Genomic DNA, 16141 nt, shown 5'->3' on the forward strand with positions numbered 1-16141 from the left:
TTGCTAGTGGAGAGAAATAATGTGTTTGCTATGAAGCTTACGGGAAACTCACCTTGTCCTGTTTGTCTGGTCCCTCTCCCGCTCTGTGTGTCTTACCCACCCTGTAGCCCATGGCAACAGGAGGCTTCCTAAAGCCCCCTCCACAGGGACCATGTCATCAGACGACTTGGATGAGAGGGACATGGGCACCGTCCTGGAAGGAGGTGAATGTCACCGTCATCACCTAACTCATACAATAGACGGCAACTAATGGCTCTCTATACGCAAATGCTCCTGCTGAATTCCGAATCTACCCCTAACCCAGAGTTTCCCAAACTCGGTCCTCGGTAACCCAAGGGGTGCATGTTTTGGTTTTTGCCCTAGCACTACACAGCTGATTCAGATAACCAACTCATCATCAAGCTTTGATTATTTTAAATCAGCTGTGTAGTGCTAGGACAAAAACTAAAAAAGGTACACCCGTTGGGGTCCCCAGGACCGAGTTTGGGAAATGCTGCCCTAAACCCTACACCCTAGCCACTCCTGTAGATCTGAGAGGATTAGATAGATATTATCATTGTGGCAATTGCTTCTTGACTACTGATTGGCTAGGTGGAAATGTCGTCATATTCTTCCACTCGTCCAATCCTCTCAGGTCTACAGGAGTGGCTAGGGAGTAGGGTTCTGTTTGGCAATAGGGGTACATTTGGTGGGTAGTGTTTCCCACCATGACATGTACACTGCCAAGTATGACTGAGTCCTGTCCTGTGGTTCCTCGTAGATTATGTCGACTCCATTCCAGAGGGGAACGGTGCGGTAGGGAAGGTACGGACTACGTCCCGAGCCGCGCTGACACACCGACTCAGGAAGATGAAGAGCAAGATGGTGAAGTGCAAACAGTGTGACAACTACATCGTGGTCAGTGGCATCGAGTGTGAGGAGGTGAGAAAGAGGAGAAATAGAAGGATGGAAGGAGAGAAGAACAGTTGACAGACACTTACAGTGGGGGAAAAAAGTATTTAGTCAGCCACCAATTGTGCAAGTTCTCCCACTTAAAAAGATGAGAGAGGCCTGTAATTTTCATCATAGGTACACGTCAACTATGACAGACAAATTCAGGAAAGAAAATCCAAAAAATCACATTGTAGGATTTTTTATGAATTTATTTGCAAATTATGGTGGAAAATAAGTATTTGGTCACCTACAAACAAGCAAGATTTCTGGCTCCCACAGACCTGTAACTTCTTCTTTAAGAGGCTCCTCTGTCCTCCACTCGTTACCTGTATTAATGGCACCTGTTTGAACTTGTTATCAGTATAAAATACACCTGTCCACAACCTCAAACAGTCACACTCCAAACTCCACTATGGCCAAGACCAAAGAGCTGTCAAAGGACACCAGAAACAAAATTGTAGACCTGCACAAGGCTGGGAAGACTGAATCTGCAATAGGTAAGCAGCTTGGTTTGAAGAAATCAACTGTGGGAGCAATTATTAGGAAATGGAAGACATACAAGACCACTGATAATCTCCCTCGATCTGGGGCTCCACGCAAGATCTCACCCCGTGGGGTCAAAATGATCACAAGAACGGTGAGCAAAAATCCCAGAACCACATGGGGGGACCTAGTGAATGACCTGCAGAGAGCTGGGACCAAAGTAACAAAGCCTACCATCAGTAACACACTACGCCGCCAGGGACTCAAATCCTGCAGTGCCAGACGTGTCCCCCTGCTTAAGCCAGTACATGTCCAGGCCCGTCTGAAGTTTGCTAGAGTGCATTTGGATGATCCAGAAGAGGATTGGGAGAATGTCATATGGTCAGATGAAACCAAAATAGAACTTTTTGGTAAAAACTCAACTCGTCGTGTTTGGAGGACAAAGAATGCTGAGTTGCATCCAAAGAACACCATACCTACTGTGAAGCCTGGGGGTGGAAACATCATGCTTTGGGGCTGTTTTTCTGCAAAGGTACCAGGACGACTGATCCGTGTAAAGGAAAGAATGAATGGGGCCATGTATCGTGAGATTTTGAGTGAAAACCTTCCATCAGCAAGGGCATTGAAGATGAAACGTGGCTGGGTCTTTCAGCATGACAATGATCCCAAACACACCGCCCGGGCAATGAAGGAGTGGCTTCGTAAGAAGCATTTCAAGGTCCTGGAGTGGCCTAGCCAGTCTCCAGATCTCAACCCCATAGAAAATCTTTGGAGGGAGTTGAAAGTCTGTGTTGCCCAGCGACAGCCCCAAAACATCACTGCTCTGCTCTAGAGGAGATCTGCATGGAGGAATGGGCCAAAATACCAGCAACAGTGTGTGAAAACCTTGTGAAGACTTACAGAAAACGTTTGACCTGTGTCATTGCCAACAAAGGGTATATAACAAAGTATTGAGAAACTTTTGTTATTGACCAAATACTTATTTTCCACCATAATTTGCAAATAAATTAATTAAAAATCCTACAATGTGATTTTCTGGATTTGTTTTCCTCATTTTGTCTGTCATAGTTGACGTGTACCTATGATGAAAATTACAGGCCTCTCTCATCTTTTTAAGTGGGAGAACTTGCACAATCGGTGGCTGACTAAATACTTTTTTTCCCCACTGTATGTGGCAGCCTCTTAAATGCTAAAAGTAGAACATTATTGCCTGGTTCACAGTCACACTATAGGGCCTAACCGAGCGAAGCTGAACCAAGCTGTACTGGCCTGGTTTGGTTCTCTATCCTCCATAGTTGCGCCAGCACAGTATGGTTCAGGTTGACTCTATAGTGTGAACCAGGTATATAGGGTGTGATTTGAGCTCACCCTGTGGTTTGCTAATCCATGTCCTCTGTCCCGCCTGCCATCTCTGTAGTGTGGCGTGGCGGTTCATAGGAAGTGTCTGGAGGTGTTACAGCATGAGTGTGAGAACAGGAAGGGCATTCTGTTTGGGGTGGGTTTCTCCCTGTTGCCCCGTGACCGGCCTGATGAAGTGCCCTTCGTGGTCCAGCTCTGCACGGCTGAGATAGAGAGCAGGGCCCTCTCTCTACAGGTACTGTATTTACCTGGTTGTAATATGGTTTCGAATAAGTACTGAAGCAAACAGGAAAACTGTTTTACAGAAGCGACAGTACAGTGCCCTTCTCTCAATCCCTCTCTCTTTCTCCTTCGTTCCCTCCCCTCTCTCCCTCCATCCATCCCTCCCTCCCACCCAGGGGGTGTATCGTATCAGTGGGTCGAAGCCTCGTATCCAGAAGCTGTGTCAGGTCTTCGAGACCCAGAGGGACCAGGTCGACCTCTCTGACCTTTCACCTCATGACGTCACCTCAGTCCTCAAACACTTCTTCAAGGAGGTACAACTTCACTGTTTCCCAGACAACAAAGAAAATGGATATTACAGACAATATACTGTAGAGCCAACGATACAGTTTATACAGACAATATAGAGTCGAATGGATTCTGACTTGAGATACAGTCATACACTGTTATACACTGTTATTTAAACTCTCACACAAAGCTCCCCTTCATGATTATGCCAAACTATATGGACATATCTTAACTCAGGATTCCCCATTTAGTGAACATCATGTGGAACAGCCCTATTGTCAGTCTATGCATCGAAGCTAATAAGTATTTCTTATTATTATTATTATTATTATTATTATTATGTGTTAATTAATTGTTAATTGTAATCCATTGTTATTATTCATTAGTAATAAAACCATCTTCCTCCTCACACAGCTTCCAGAGCCGCTGTTGACCTTTGACCTGTACAATGACTTCATCGGTGTGGGCAAAGAGATCCAGCGTCTCAGTGAGAAGGAGGCGACAGCAGAGACTCCTGGGATAGTGGAGGACCTCAGATATAACCTGAGAGACCTGCTGGAGAGACTGCCCCCGTACAGCTACTACACACTGCAGCATATGATGCGTCACCTCCACAGGTACTACTCTACTACGCACTGCAGCATATGATGCGTCACCTCCACAGGTACTACTCTACTACGCACTGCAGCATATGATGTGTCACCTCCACAGGTATTACTCTACTACGCACTGCAGCATATGATGCGTCACCTCCACAGGTACTACTCTACTACGCACTGCAGCATATGATGTGTCACCTCCACAGGTATTACTCTACTACGCACTGCAGCATATGATGCGTCACCTCCACAGTACTATGCATAATGGCGCTGGAGGGGATGGCTGCCGTTTTACAGGCTCCTAACCAACTGTGCTATTTTGTTAGTTTTTTCACGTTGTTTGTAACTTATTTTTTAACTTATTGTGTACATAATGTTGCTGCTACCTTCTCTTATGACCGAAAATAACTTCTGGACATCAGAACAGCAATTACTCACCTCGCAAGGATATACTGCTTTCTCGGGAACGGGCCCAAATCCCCGTCATTTACGAAGAAGAAAAGACGGAGAAAAAGGGGGCGGAGGTCGGAGGTCGGAGGTCGGGCTGCCTTCTGAGAATTCATAGCCGAGTGAATAAACTTCCACTACCATCCATTCTATTGGCCAACGTGCATTCATTTTTCCATGCATCGGCAGGACAGAGAAGCTACGTCTGGTAAGACGAGGGGCGGGGGTGTGTGTCTATTTGTCAATAACAGCTGGTGTCTAATATTAAAGAAGTCTTGAGGTATTGCTCGCCTGAGGTAGAGTATCTCATGATAAGCTGTAGACCACACTATCTACCAAGAGAGTTCTCATCTATGTTATTCGTAGCCGTCTATTTACCACCAGAAACCGATGCTGGCACTAACACCGCACTCAAGGAGCTGTATAAGGTCATAAGCAAACAAGAAAATGCTCATCCAGAAGTGGCGCTCCTAGTGGCCGGGGACTTTAATGCAGGCAAACTTAAATCCGTTTGACCTAATTTCTACCAGCATGTCACATGTGCAACCAGAGGGGAAAAAAACTCTAGACCACCTTTACTCCACACACAGAGACACATACAAAGCTCTCCTCCATTTGGCAAATCTGACCATAATTCTATCCTCCTGATTCCTGCTTACAAGCAAAAACTTTAGCAGGAAGTACCAGTGACTCGCTCAATACGGAAGTGGTCAGATGACGCGGATGCTACGCTACAGGACTGTTTTGCTAGCACAGATTGGAATATGTTCCGGGATTCATCCAATGGCATTGAGGAGTATACCACCTCAGTCATCGGCTTCATCAATAAGTGCATCGACGACATCGTCCCCACAGTGACCGTACGTACAGTGGGGAGAACAAGTATTTGATACACTGCCGATTTTGCAGGTTTTCCTACTTACAAAGCATGTAGAGGTCTGTAATTTTGATCATAGTCACTTCAACTGTGAGAGACACATTGAGTTCACTGAAACATATCCCTTAATTTTTTTGGTTCCATTTTTTTTTTCTCAGGAAAATGATGATTGTTATATTTTTTGTCATCATGTAACTCACTGTGCCTATCTCCCTCTCTCTTTCTACCACTCTCTCTCCCTCTCCGTCTCTCATCCTAAAACAAAAATCCAGAAAATCACATTGTATGATTTTTAAGTAATTAATTTGCATTTTATTGCATGACATAAGTATTTGATCACCTACCAACCAGTAAGAATTCCGGTTCTCACAGACCTGTTAGTTTTTCTTTAAGAAGCCCTCCTGTTCTCCACTCATTACCTGTATTAACTGCACCTGTTTGAACTCGTTACCTGTATAAAAGACACCTGTCCACACACTCAATCAAACAGACTCCAACCTCTCCACAATGGCCAAGACCAGAGAGCTGTGTAAGGACATCAGGGATAAAATTGTAGACCTGCACAAGGCTGGGATGGGCTACAGGACAATAGGCAAGCAGCTTGGTGAGAAGGCAACAACTGTTGGCGCAATTATTAGAAAATGGAAGAAGTTCAAGATGACGGTCAATCACCCTCGGTCTGGGGGCTCCATGCAAGGTCTCACCTCGTGGGGCATCAATGATCATGAGGAAGGTGAGGGATCAGCCCAGAACTACACGGCAGGACCTGGTCAATGACCTGAAGAGAGCTGGGACCACAGTCTCAAAGAAAACCATTAGTAACACACTACGCCGTCATGGATTAAAATCCTGCAGTGCACGCAAGGTCCCCCTGCTCAAGCCAGCGCATGTCCAGGCCCGTCTGAAGTTTGCCAATGACCATCTGGATGATCCAGAGGAGGAATGGGAGAAGGTCATGTGGTCTGATGTTTGGAGGAAGAAGAAGGATGAGTACAACCCCAAGAACACCATCCCAACCGTGAAGGATGGAGGTGGAAACATCATTCTTTGGGGATGCTTTTCTGCAAAGGGGACAGGACGACTGCACCGTATTGAGGGGAGGATGGATGGGGCCATGTATCGCGAGATCTTGGCCAACAACCTCCTTCCCTCAGTAAGAGCATTGAAGATGGGTCGTGGCTGGGTCTTCCAGCATGACAACGACCCGAAACACACAGCCAGGGCAACTAACGAGTGGCTCTGTAAGAAGCATCTCAAGGTCCTGGAGTGGCCTAGCCAGTCTCCAGACCTGAACCCAATAGAAAATCTTTGGAGGTAGCTGAAAGTCCGTATTGCCCAGCGACAGCCCTGAAACCTGAAGGATCTGGAGAAGATCTGTATGGAGGAGTGGGCCAAAATCCCTGCTGCAGTGTGTGCAAACCTGGTCAAGACCTACAGGAAACGTATGATCTCTGTAATTGCAAACAAAGGTTTCTGTACCAAAAATTAAGTTCTGCTTTTCTGATGTATCAAATACTTATGTCATGCAATAAAATGCAAATTAATTACTTAAAAATCATACAATGTGATTTTCTGGATTTTTGTTTTAGATTCCGTCTCTCACAGTTGAAGTGTACCTATGATATAAATTATAGACCTCTACATGCTTTGTAAGTAGGAAAACCTGCAAAATCGGCAGTGTATCAAATACTTGTTCTCCCCACTGTACATATCCCAACCAGAAGCCATGGATTACAGGCAACATCCGCATCGAGCTAAAGGCTAGAGCTGCCGCATTCAAGGAGCGGAACACTAATCCTGACGCTTATAAGAAATCCCGCTATGCCCTCAGACGAACCATCAAACAGGCAAAGCGTCAATACAGGATTAAGATTGAATCCTACTACACCGGCTCTGACGCTCGTCGGATGTGGCAGGGCTTGAAAACTATTACGGACTACAATGGCACACCTATGTGAGAATGCTGTTCATTGACTACAGCTCAGCGTTCAACACCATAGTGCCCACAAAGCTCATCACTAAGCTAAGGACCCTGGGACTAAACACCTCCCTCTGCAACTGGATCCTGGACTTCCTGATGGGCTGCCCCCAGGTGGTAAGGGTAGGCAACAACACGTCTGCCACGCTGATCCTCAACACTGTGCCCCTCAGGGGTGTGTGCTTAGTCCCCTCCTGTACTCCCTGTTCACCCACGACTGTGTGGCCAAACACGACTCTAACATCATCATTAAGTTTGCTGACGACAAAACAGTGGTAGGCCTGTTCACCGACAACGATGAGACCGCATATAGGGAGGAGGTGAGAGACCTGGCAGTGTGGTGCCAGGACAACAACCTCTCCCTCAATGTGAGCAAGACAAAGGAGCTGATCGTGGACTACAGGAAAAGGCGGGCCGAACAGGCCCGCATTAACATCGATGGGGCTGTAGTGGAGCGGGTCGAGAGTTTCAAGTTCCTTGGTGTCCACATCACCAACAAACTATCATGGTCCAAACACACCAAGACAGTCGTGAAGAGGACACGACAACACCTTTTCCCCCTCAGGAGACTGAAAAGATTTGGCATGGGTCCCCAGATCCTCAAAAGGTTCTACAGCTGCACCATCGAGAGCATCCTGACCGGTTGCATCACCGCCTGGTATGGCAACTGCTCGGCATCTGACCGTAAGGTCGCTACAGAGGGTAGTGCATACGGCCCAGTACATCACTGGGGCCAAGTATCCTGCCATCCAGGACCTATATACTAGGCGGTGTCAGAGGAAAGCCCCAAAAATTGTGACTCCAGTCACCCAAGACTGTTCTCTCCCCCCCCATTTGTTTTTACACTACTGCTACCCGCTGTCTATTATCTATGCATAGTCACTTTATCCCTACCTACATGTACAAATTACCTCGACTAACTTGTACCCCCGCACATTGACTCAGTACCGGTACCCCCTGTATATAGCCTCGTTATTGTTATTTTATTGTGTTACTTTGTATTATTTGGTAAATATTCTCTTAACTCTTTCTTGAACTGCGTTGTTGGTTAAGGGCTTGTAAGTAAGCATTTCACGATAAGGTCTACACCTGTAGTATTCAGCGCATGTGACAAAGTTTGATTTGATTCGACTACTCTACTAGACAGTGCAGCATATGATGCGTCACCTCCACAGGTACTACCCTACTACACAGTGCAGCACCAAACTCCCACCCATTCTGAACATCTACTCGAAACGGTGCCTGAGGAAGGCCCACAGCATCATCAAGGACCCCACACACCCCAGCCACGAGCTGTTCACTCCATTACTGTCAGGAAGATGGTAACGGAGCATGAGGTCTGATACCAACAGGCTCAGAGACGGTTTCTATCCACATGCCATCAGACTGCTGAACACTTGAACTGGACTGACCACCTGCTCTGATTCTCCGCACCTTAGCACTCACTCACGTACAGTCGTGGTCAAAAGTTTTGAGAATGACACAAATATTAATTTTCACAAAGTCTGCTGCCTCAGTTTTTATGATGGCAATTTGCATATACTCCAGAATGTTATGAAGAGTGATCAGATGAATTGCAATTAATTGCAAAGTCCCTCTTTGCCATGAAAATGAACTTAATCCCATAAAAACATTTCCAATGCATTTCAGCCCTGCCACAAAAGGACCAGCTGACATCATGTCAGTGATTCTCTCGTTAACACAGGTGAGAGTGTTGACGAGGACAAGGCTGGAGATCACTCTGTCATGCTGATTGAGTTAGAATAACAGACTGGAAGCTTTAAAAGGAGGGTGGTGCTTGAAATCATTGTTCTTCCTCTGTTAACCATGGTTACCTGCAAGGAAACTCGTGCCGTCATCATTGCTTTGCACAAAAAGGGCTTCACGGGCAAGGATATTGCTGCTAGTAAGATTGCACCTAAATCAACCATTTATCGGATCATCAAGAACTTCAAGGAGAGAGATTCAATTGTTGTGAAGATGGCTTCAGGGCGCCCAAGAAAGTCCAGCAAGCGCCAGGACCGTCTCCTAAAGTTGATTCATCCCGGGGCACCATCAGTGCAGAGCTTGCTCAGGAATGGCAGCAGGCAGGTTTGAGTGCTTCTGCACGCACAGTGAGGCAAATATTTTTGGAGAATGACCTGGTGTCAAGAAGGGCAGCGAGGAAGCCACTTCTCTCCAGGAAAAACATCAAGGACAGACTGATATTCTGCAAAAGGTACAGGGATTGGACTGCTGAGGACTGGGGTAAAGTCATTTTCTCTGATGAATCCCCTTTCCGATTGTTTGGGGCATCCGGAGAAAAGCTTGTCCGGAGAAGACAGGGTGAGCGCTACCATCAGTCATGTGTCATGCCAACAGTAAAGCATCCTGAGACCATTCATGTGTGGGGTTGCTTCTCAGCCAAGGGAGTGGGCTCACTCACAATTTTGCCTAAGAACACAGCCATGAATAAAGAATGGTACCAACACATCCTCCGAGAGCAATTTCTCCCAACCATCCAATAACAGTTTGGTGACAAACAATGCTTTTTCCAGCATGATGGAGCACCTTGCCATAAGGCAAAAGTGATAACTAAGTGGCTCTGGGAACAAAACATCGACATTATGGGTCCATGGCCAGGAAACTCCCCAGACCTTAATCCCATTGAGAACTTGTGGTCAGTCCTCAAGAGGCGGGTGGACAAACAAAAACCCACAAACTCCAAGCATTGATTATGCAAGAATGGGCTGCCATCAGTCAAGATGTGGCCCAGAAGTTAATTGACAGCATGCCAGGACGGATTGCAGAGGTCTTGAAAAAGAAGGGTCAACAATGCAAATATTAACTCTTTGCATAAACTTAATCTTTGCATAAACTTAATGTAATTGTCAATAAAAGCCTTTGACACTTATGGAATGCTTGTAATTATACTTCAGTATACCATAGTAACATCTGACAATAATATCTAAAAACACTGAAGCAGCAAACTTTGTGAAGACCAATACTTGTGTCATTCTCAAAACTTTTGACGACGACTGTACACACACACATATACAGTACATTCATGCTACACACACATCAGAACTGCTGCTACCAGACTCTTATTATGATTGCTAAATACTGCACAATCCCCCCTTCCCCAAAACACATGTATATTTCTAATTTATTTTTGTTGCATTGTCGAGAAGGAACCTGCAAGTAAGCATTTTGTTGGACGATGTATACCATGTGTATCCTGTACATACGACTTATATAACTTGGAACTTGAAACATGATGCGCCACCTACACAGATACTACTACACACGGCAGCACATGATGCGCCACCTACACAGATACTACTACACACGGCAGCACATGATGCGCCACCTACACAGATACTACTACACACGGCAGCACATGATGCGCCACCTACACAGATACTACTACACACGGCAGCACATGATGCGTCACCTACACAGATACTACTACACACGGCAGCACATGATGCGCCACCTACACAGATACTACTACACACGGCAGCACATGATGCGCCACCTACACAGATACTACTACACACGGCAGCACATGATGCGCCACCTACACAGATACTACTACACACGGCAGCACATGATGCGCCACCTACACAGATACTACTACACACGGCAGCACATGATGCGCCACCTACACAGATACTACTACACACGGCAGCACATGATGCGCCACCTACACAGATACTACTACACATGGCAGCACATGATGCGCCACCTACACAAGTAGCAAACCTGGTTGTAATGGAGATGGCTCTAGTGAACCATGCTCATAGACTTGTGTTAGCTCCCCAAAGTTATGCCGTGGCTTCAGCTCACTAGGAAAACAGATTATTGTGGCATGCAGCAGAACAGTCGGTCACATGGTCATAAGAGGGGTGCTGGGCCCTCCTCCAGATGGCCTTTTTTTTTTATACCATACTCGATCCTCTCTTTTCTTCACTCATTTCACATTCTCTCTCTCTCTCTCCACAGAGTATCAGAGAACTACGAGGAGAACAAGATGTCTCCCAGTAACCTGGGCATCGTGTTTGGTCCGACCCTGCTGCGGCCGCTGGTGTCTGTAGACGTGTCCATGGTGGCTCTACTGGAGACCACCTACCAGGCCCTACTGGTGGAGTTCCTCATCACACACCACCAACACATCTTCGACGCTCCACCTCCTCCCGTCCCCACCGCCCCACTCCCTGACACCCCTCCCCGGGCGACGTGTTCAGGGGGAGCCCAGGAGACTGTTGTTGCGGCTGACCCTGGCTCTCAGGGCCCCCCCGCTGGAGGAGCCTCGTCCAGAGAACGCCCCCGCTCCCTAGAGGTAAGGGACAAACGGAGGGGGGATTCCATTGTGTCAGACAAGTTCAATCAAGTAGAGCTTAAGTATTTGAATTCAAACATATCATTTGAACCCAGGTCTGGTTAACAGATGGGTTAACCCTGGGCGGATAGACAAATATAGACTTTTCAAATACTTTTCATAGACCCCCCTATACTGAAATACATTTAAATACAGATTTTCTCCAATGTTTTTCAATGGTTTGAATAGGAGGGCAATGTTAACCTCAATCAAACACTTAATTTTGAATCTGAGGTATCTTGATCACACATCTGGCAGCTGTAGGTTTGTCAGCCAGTGATTGGACCTCTAAGTCTAAGTAACATTGGGACGGCTCATGATGCCCTACAGTCAGACCTGGGTTCAGATACTATTAGAAAGTATTTCAAATACATTCGGCAGGCTTCATTGAGCTTGCCTGGTGCAATAGAACCAATAGAATAGTGACAAAACTGTAAACCCAGCCCACCTGGCCCTCCAGTAAGGCTAGAGCAACCACTCAAAGTATTTGAGATTTCAAATAATATTTGAACCCAAGTCTGCCTCAGAGCCAGGGTTCACAGATTTCAGTCTCAGCCTGCTGCCTTGAGCTGCTTTCCTTCATGTTGCTTCTGTTACCTGTTGTTGTCTCAAATGGGTAATCTGGGATTCAAATAACAAGAAAGTTGTCACTCCAGTCACTTTATTTGGTAAACAGCTGAGGGATGGGGCTGAAGAAATGTAACTAATGAGGCATTTACAAGGAATATTGTTCAAGAGTCAATGGCTATATCATTTATTCAAATTAAAAGTCCCAAAACAGATGTACCAATCCCAGATTGCCCCTTTAATGCTCCTGGCTCGGCCATGCTGTGACTCTGCTGTGGCCAACCCGGAAGGGATTACGTGCTTTTTTTTGTGAGGCTTAACACAATGCAACATTGGGGTGTGTGTGTGTGTATGCTACCTCTGACTGGATTCTGATCTGACCCTTCCTTTCCAGACCAGATCTACCCTGGCTGGGTCTCAATACTATATAATGGCTTCTTCTGTGAAATATAGTAAAATGAGTGTCAAATTCTTCCTCTTCTTCTTCTTCCTCTATTGTAAAATGACTTCCTTTCCTTTCTCCTTTGTTACCACTGATAGGCCAAAGGACTGGATACTGTGGAAAATGTAGGTTTCAAGGGTAGGAAAGGACATGAGGAGAGGAAGCAAGTTAAAGCTATTGAGACACAGCCCTAGCATGGATGTTCTTGGCCACTAAATACACAACACTGACCACTGGGAAATACTGGGAGGGTGTGGGGGGTGGAAGAGAAGGTTAGTGCCCTGCCCTCTACATGTGAATTTTGAGTTGTTTAGGGACACAAGGATGTTACTGTATTTTTTGCCTGAAAAACAGAACTGGGAGAACAAGTGACCATGCAACTTGATTTTCTCCAATAAGTAAAAAATAAAAATCCTGTTATATGTATAGGCTACTCAACATCCACAATTTACCTGGCAATCTCTCTGTAACCCAGTAGGGTTCACTTTCTAGGCCTAGAGCTATAGTATTGATCTCTCAACAGCATTCCATTCCCAACACTTCCTATCCCAAATATCTGGTATCTATTCCCCAAAGTTTGTGTCATTTCTACAGACTCGCACAATCAAGAGAGACTCGAGCGAGGGTTATATATCTGACAAGTCGTCGTCCAATGAGGCAGTGGACCAGCTCAGCCCTGAAGCCAATGAGAGAGCAGGTAGGCGGGATGTACTATTGCATCAGAGGAATGGTTGGTTGGATTAATGGGTATTGTTGGTAAACAAGTGGGCTAGATGACTTTGCTGTTCTTATCTGATCTGTAATTTCCTTACTCAGCCTTTCTCGGCTGCCATCAAATCTTTTGTCTGCTTGCTGCTCACTGTTTTTGTCATGTGTTATAGCGCCTTCTGCTGACTTGACTGTAGGCATTTTCTGCTTTATTTTGCCAATATTCAACAGCCTCTCAAAAGCAATGCTAGCCCTAAACTCACACATCATGTTATGATAGAGCCAGAGTATTTACTTTGCCAAGCTAAAAGTGAAATACAGTGGTTCATCTGTGTTTCTCTGGTTTGTCTTATTGTCTCCTCTCCCTTTGCTTCCCCAGTCGTGGCTGTGAGGGGGGCATCAACAGAGGCTGCTGCTCTGGGTGATCTGGTAGGGGATCCAGAGCCAGGGGACTCTACCTCCGTGGGGACCCAGCTATGGAGCCACTTCAGCAGGCAGCCTGTCAAGTACCAGCGCCAGCCCACCCCGGGTCTCCGCCGCTCCGCAGGCACTACCAGGGCCGGGCAGCTCGGGGAAGAGGAAGAGGAGGATGAAGAGGAGGAGGAGAGGAGGAGGAACCAGTCGAGGAGCGCAGGCAGCAGCCGTAGCCCCTCCCTTGACCCTGGCAGCCAGAGGAGGAGAAGCCTTCGATTGGAGCTACCCCCCACCGCCCACCACCTGCTCAACCAGCCTGGAGGCCACGCCCCACTGAGCCAGACGGAAAGAGAGAAGACACGCCCATATGAGGTTCCACAGGGCAGGCTGCGGGCGGGGACAGTGGTAGTAGAACCATCAACAGCTGCAACAACAGCAGTAGAGGCAGAAGCCAATCCTACGCCGAGCACCGGTGCTCAGGAGGCGGGGCTTAGGAGTCGGTCAGCCACATTGTCTCAGCTGAACATGAACCAGTCCAATAACAGGCAGGGGTGGGTGGGTGAGAGGCGGAGACAGGGCGGAGAGGAGGGTCTGAGTGGACCGGCCCGAAAGATCCTGTCAGGGCTGAAGCTCAGACGCAGCCACTCAGGACTGCAGCAACACTTTGTCTGAGGAGGAGGAAGGTTGGAACTTTGAACCATAGAATTAGAATCACATTTGAGGACAGACATTCCCCATTCAAGTCAACGTTCCATGGACTGGCAGGATTCTATTTCTATGGTTAAACCTATAGAAGGGATGAATTGTACTGTGTAACTTCATGTGTTTTTTACAAATACAGTGAAAAATTACATACGCTCATGATTGCTCCAGAATACTCATAAATACAGAACATACTAACATAACTCATCACAGTGAAGCACATAGACGTAAATGAACCGCTCATCAAAGGGCCTATTCACACATTGTTCATACTCACTGTCTATATACACAGACACACAGGGCCGAATCTTGACTTGAAATAATTAAGCCCTATACTGTATGTATAATCTGCATCAACATGCACTGCAATGATATCAACAGAAGGACTTCCGTGACAATTCCAGTCATGCACACTGTGCGTGTCTTCAATAGAAACCAAACTGAACCAAAGGGGGAGAAACTGGTAGCGCTTTATAATAACTCCACGTAATAAAGCATTTGTAATGGATTAGTAAAACGTTTATTCATCATTCATGAATCATTACTCCATTCATAAGATGTTTAATATGTTCATTTAAACCATTTACTAATCATTAGTTACGTATTTTTGTGTGGCCTTATCTAAAGTGTGTGCTATTTACACTTTATAAATACTTTGTAAATGTTTTGAGTGACCAGGGTAATTTCTCACAAAAAGATGGACATTCCAGCAGTACCTGATGCTCCTTAAGGTCTGAGAATAGCCTAGAACATAGAGTATCAATGGTAAAAGAATAAGCACACAACACAGGATGTTTAAAGGTCCAATGCAGACGTTTTTATCTCAATATCAAATAATTTCTGGGTAACAATTAAGTACCTTACTGTGATTGTTTTAAATTTAAATGGTCAAAAAGAAACAAAAAATATCTTCTTAGCAATTTTGCCAGGACTGTCTATGAGTGGTCTGAGTGGGGAGGGGACACTGAAAAACTAGCTGTTATTGGCAGAGAGGTTTGGAACTCTTTCTTATTGGTCTATTAACTAATTTACCGCCAGGCAGGCTAAAACTCCATCCCACCAAAACAGCCTGAAAAAACAAACAAAGGGTCTTACACTAAAAGGGGATTTTCATAATTTTCACAATTTCATACTATTATTCCAACCTCCATAGTGTGGAAATATATACAGTACCAGTCAAAAGTTTGGATACACCTACTCATTCAAGGGTTTTTCTTTATTTTTACTATTTTCTACATTGTAGAATAATAGTGAAGACATCAAAACTATGAAATAACACATATGGAATCATATAGTAACCAAAGAAGTGTTAAACAAGTCAAAATATATTTGTGATTCTTCAAATAACCACCCTTTAACTTGATGACAGCTTTGAACTCTCATGGCATTCTCTCAACCAGCTTCATGAGGTAGTCACCAGGGGCCTCATGTATCAATCTTGCGTACGCACGAAAACACGGCGTACGCCAGCTTTCACGTTCACGGTCAGATGTACTAACAGTGAAATTAACGTAAGAATGTGCGTTCTTCCACGTAAACTTCAGGCCTGGCGTACGTACATTTTTGTGATGTTTGTCCGTTGGCGACTCAGAGGCAATAAAGTGAAGTGGCAAACATTACACTACGAACTGTTCTATCGCACCTGCCAGATATTGCTTATAATTTGTAATTGATAAATGATTTGCCATATTATTGTCACACGAGTCTTATTAGAATATTCTATTAATTATGCAATTAAGTAAGAACATATATAAAGGATGTG

General features: G+C 45.5%; 1 protein-coding gene across 4 annotated transcripts in view; it reads left to right on the top strand.

Annotated features, from left to right (window-relative positions):
• Positions 1 to 14887, top strand: part of LOC121569742 (GEM-interacting protein-like) — a 36834-nt gene extending 21947 nt beyond the window's left edge. For 3 of the 4 annotated variants that reach the window (XM_041880902.1, XM_041880900.1, XM_041880903.1), the window contains 8 exons: positions 108 to 203; positions 761 to 921; positions 2834 to 3010; positions 3174 to 3311; positions 3700 to 3902; positions 11171 to 11507; positions 13150 to 13252; positions 13643 to 14887. In XM_041880902.1, coding sequence (XP_041736836.1) covers positions 108 to 203; positions 761 to 921; positions 2834 to 3010; positions 3174 to 3311; positions 3700 to 3902; positions 11171 to 11507; positions 13150 to 13252; positions 13643 to 14349 — 1922 coding nt within the window. In that variant the 3' untranslated portion in view covers positions 14350 to 14887. The remainder of the gene's footprint in view (positions 1 to 107; positions 204 to 760; positions 922 to 2833; positions 3011 to 3173; positions 3312 to 3699; positions 3903 to 11170; positions 11508 to 13149; positions 13253 to 13642) is intronic. The other variant, XM_041880904.2, reaches the window with a different exon arrangement.
• The last annotated feature ends 1254 nt before the right edge of the window (positions 14888 to 16141 follow it).

Source organism: Coregonus clupeaformis, chromosome 7, assembly GCF_020615455.1.
Source record: "Coregonus clupeaformis isolate EN_2021a chromosome 7, ASM2061545v1, whole genome shotgun sequence".
NCBI lineage: Eukaryota > Metazoa > Chordata > Actinopteri > Salmoniformes > Salmonidae > Coregonus > Coregonus clupeaformis.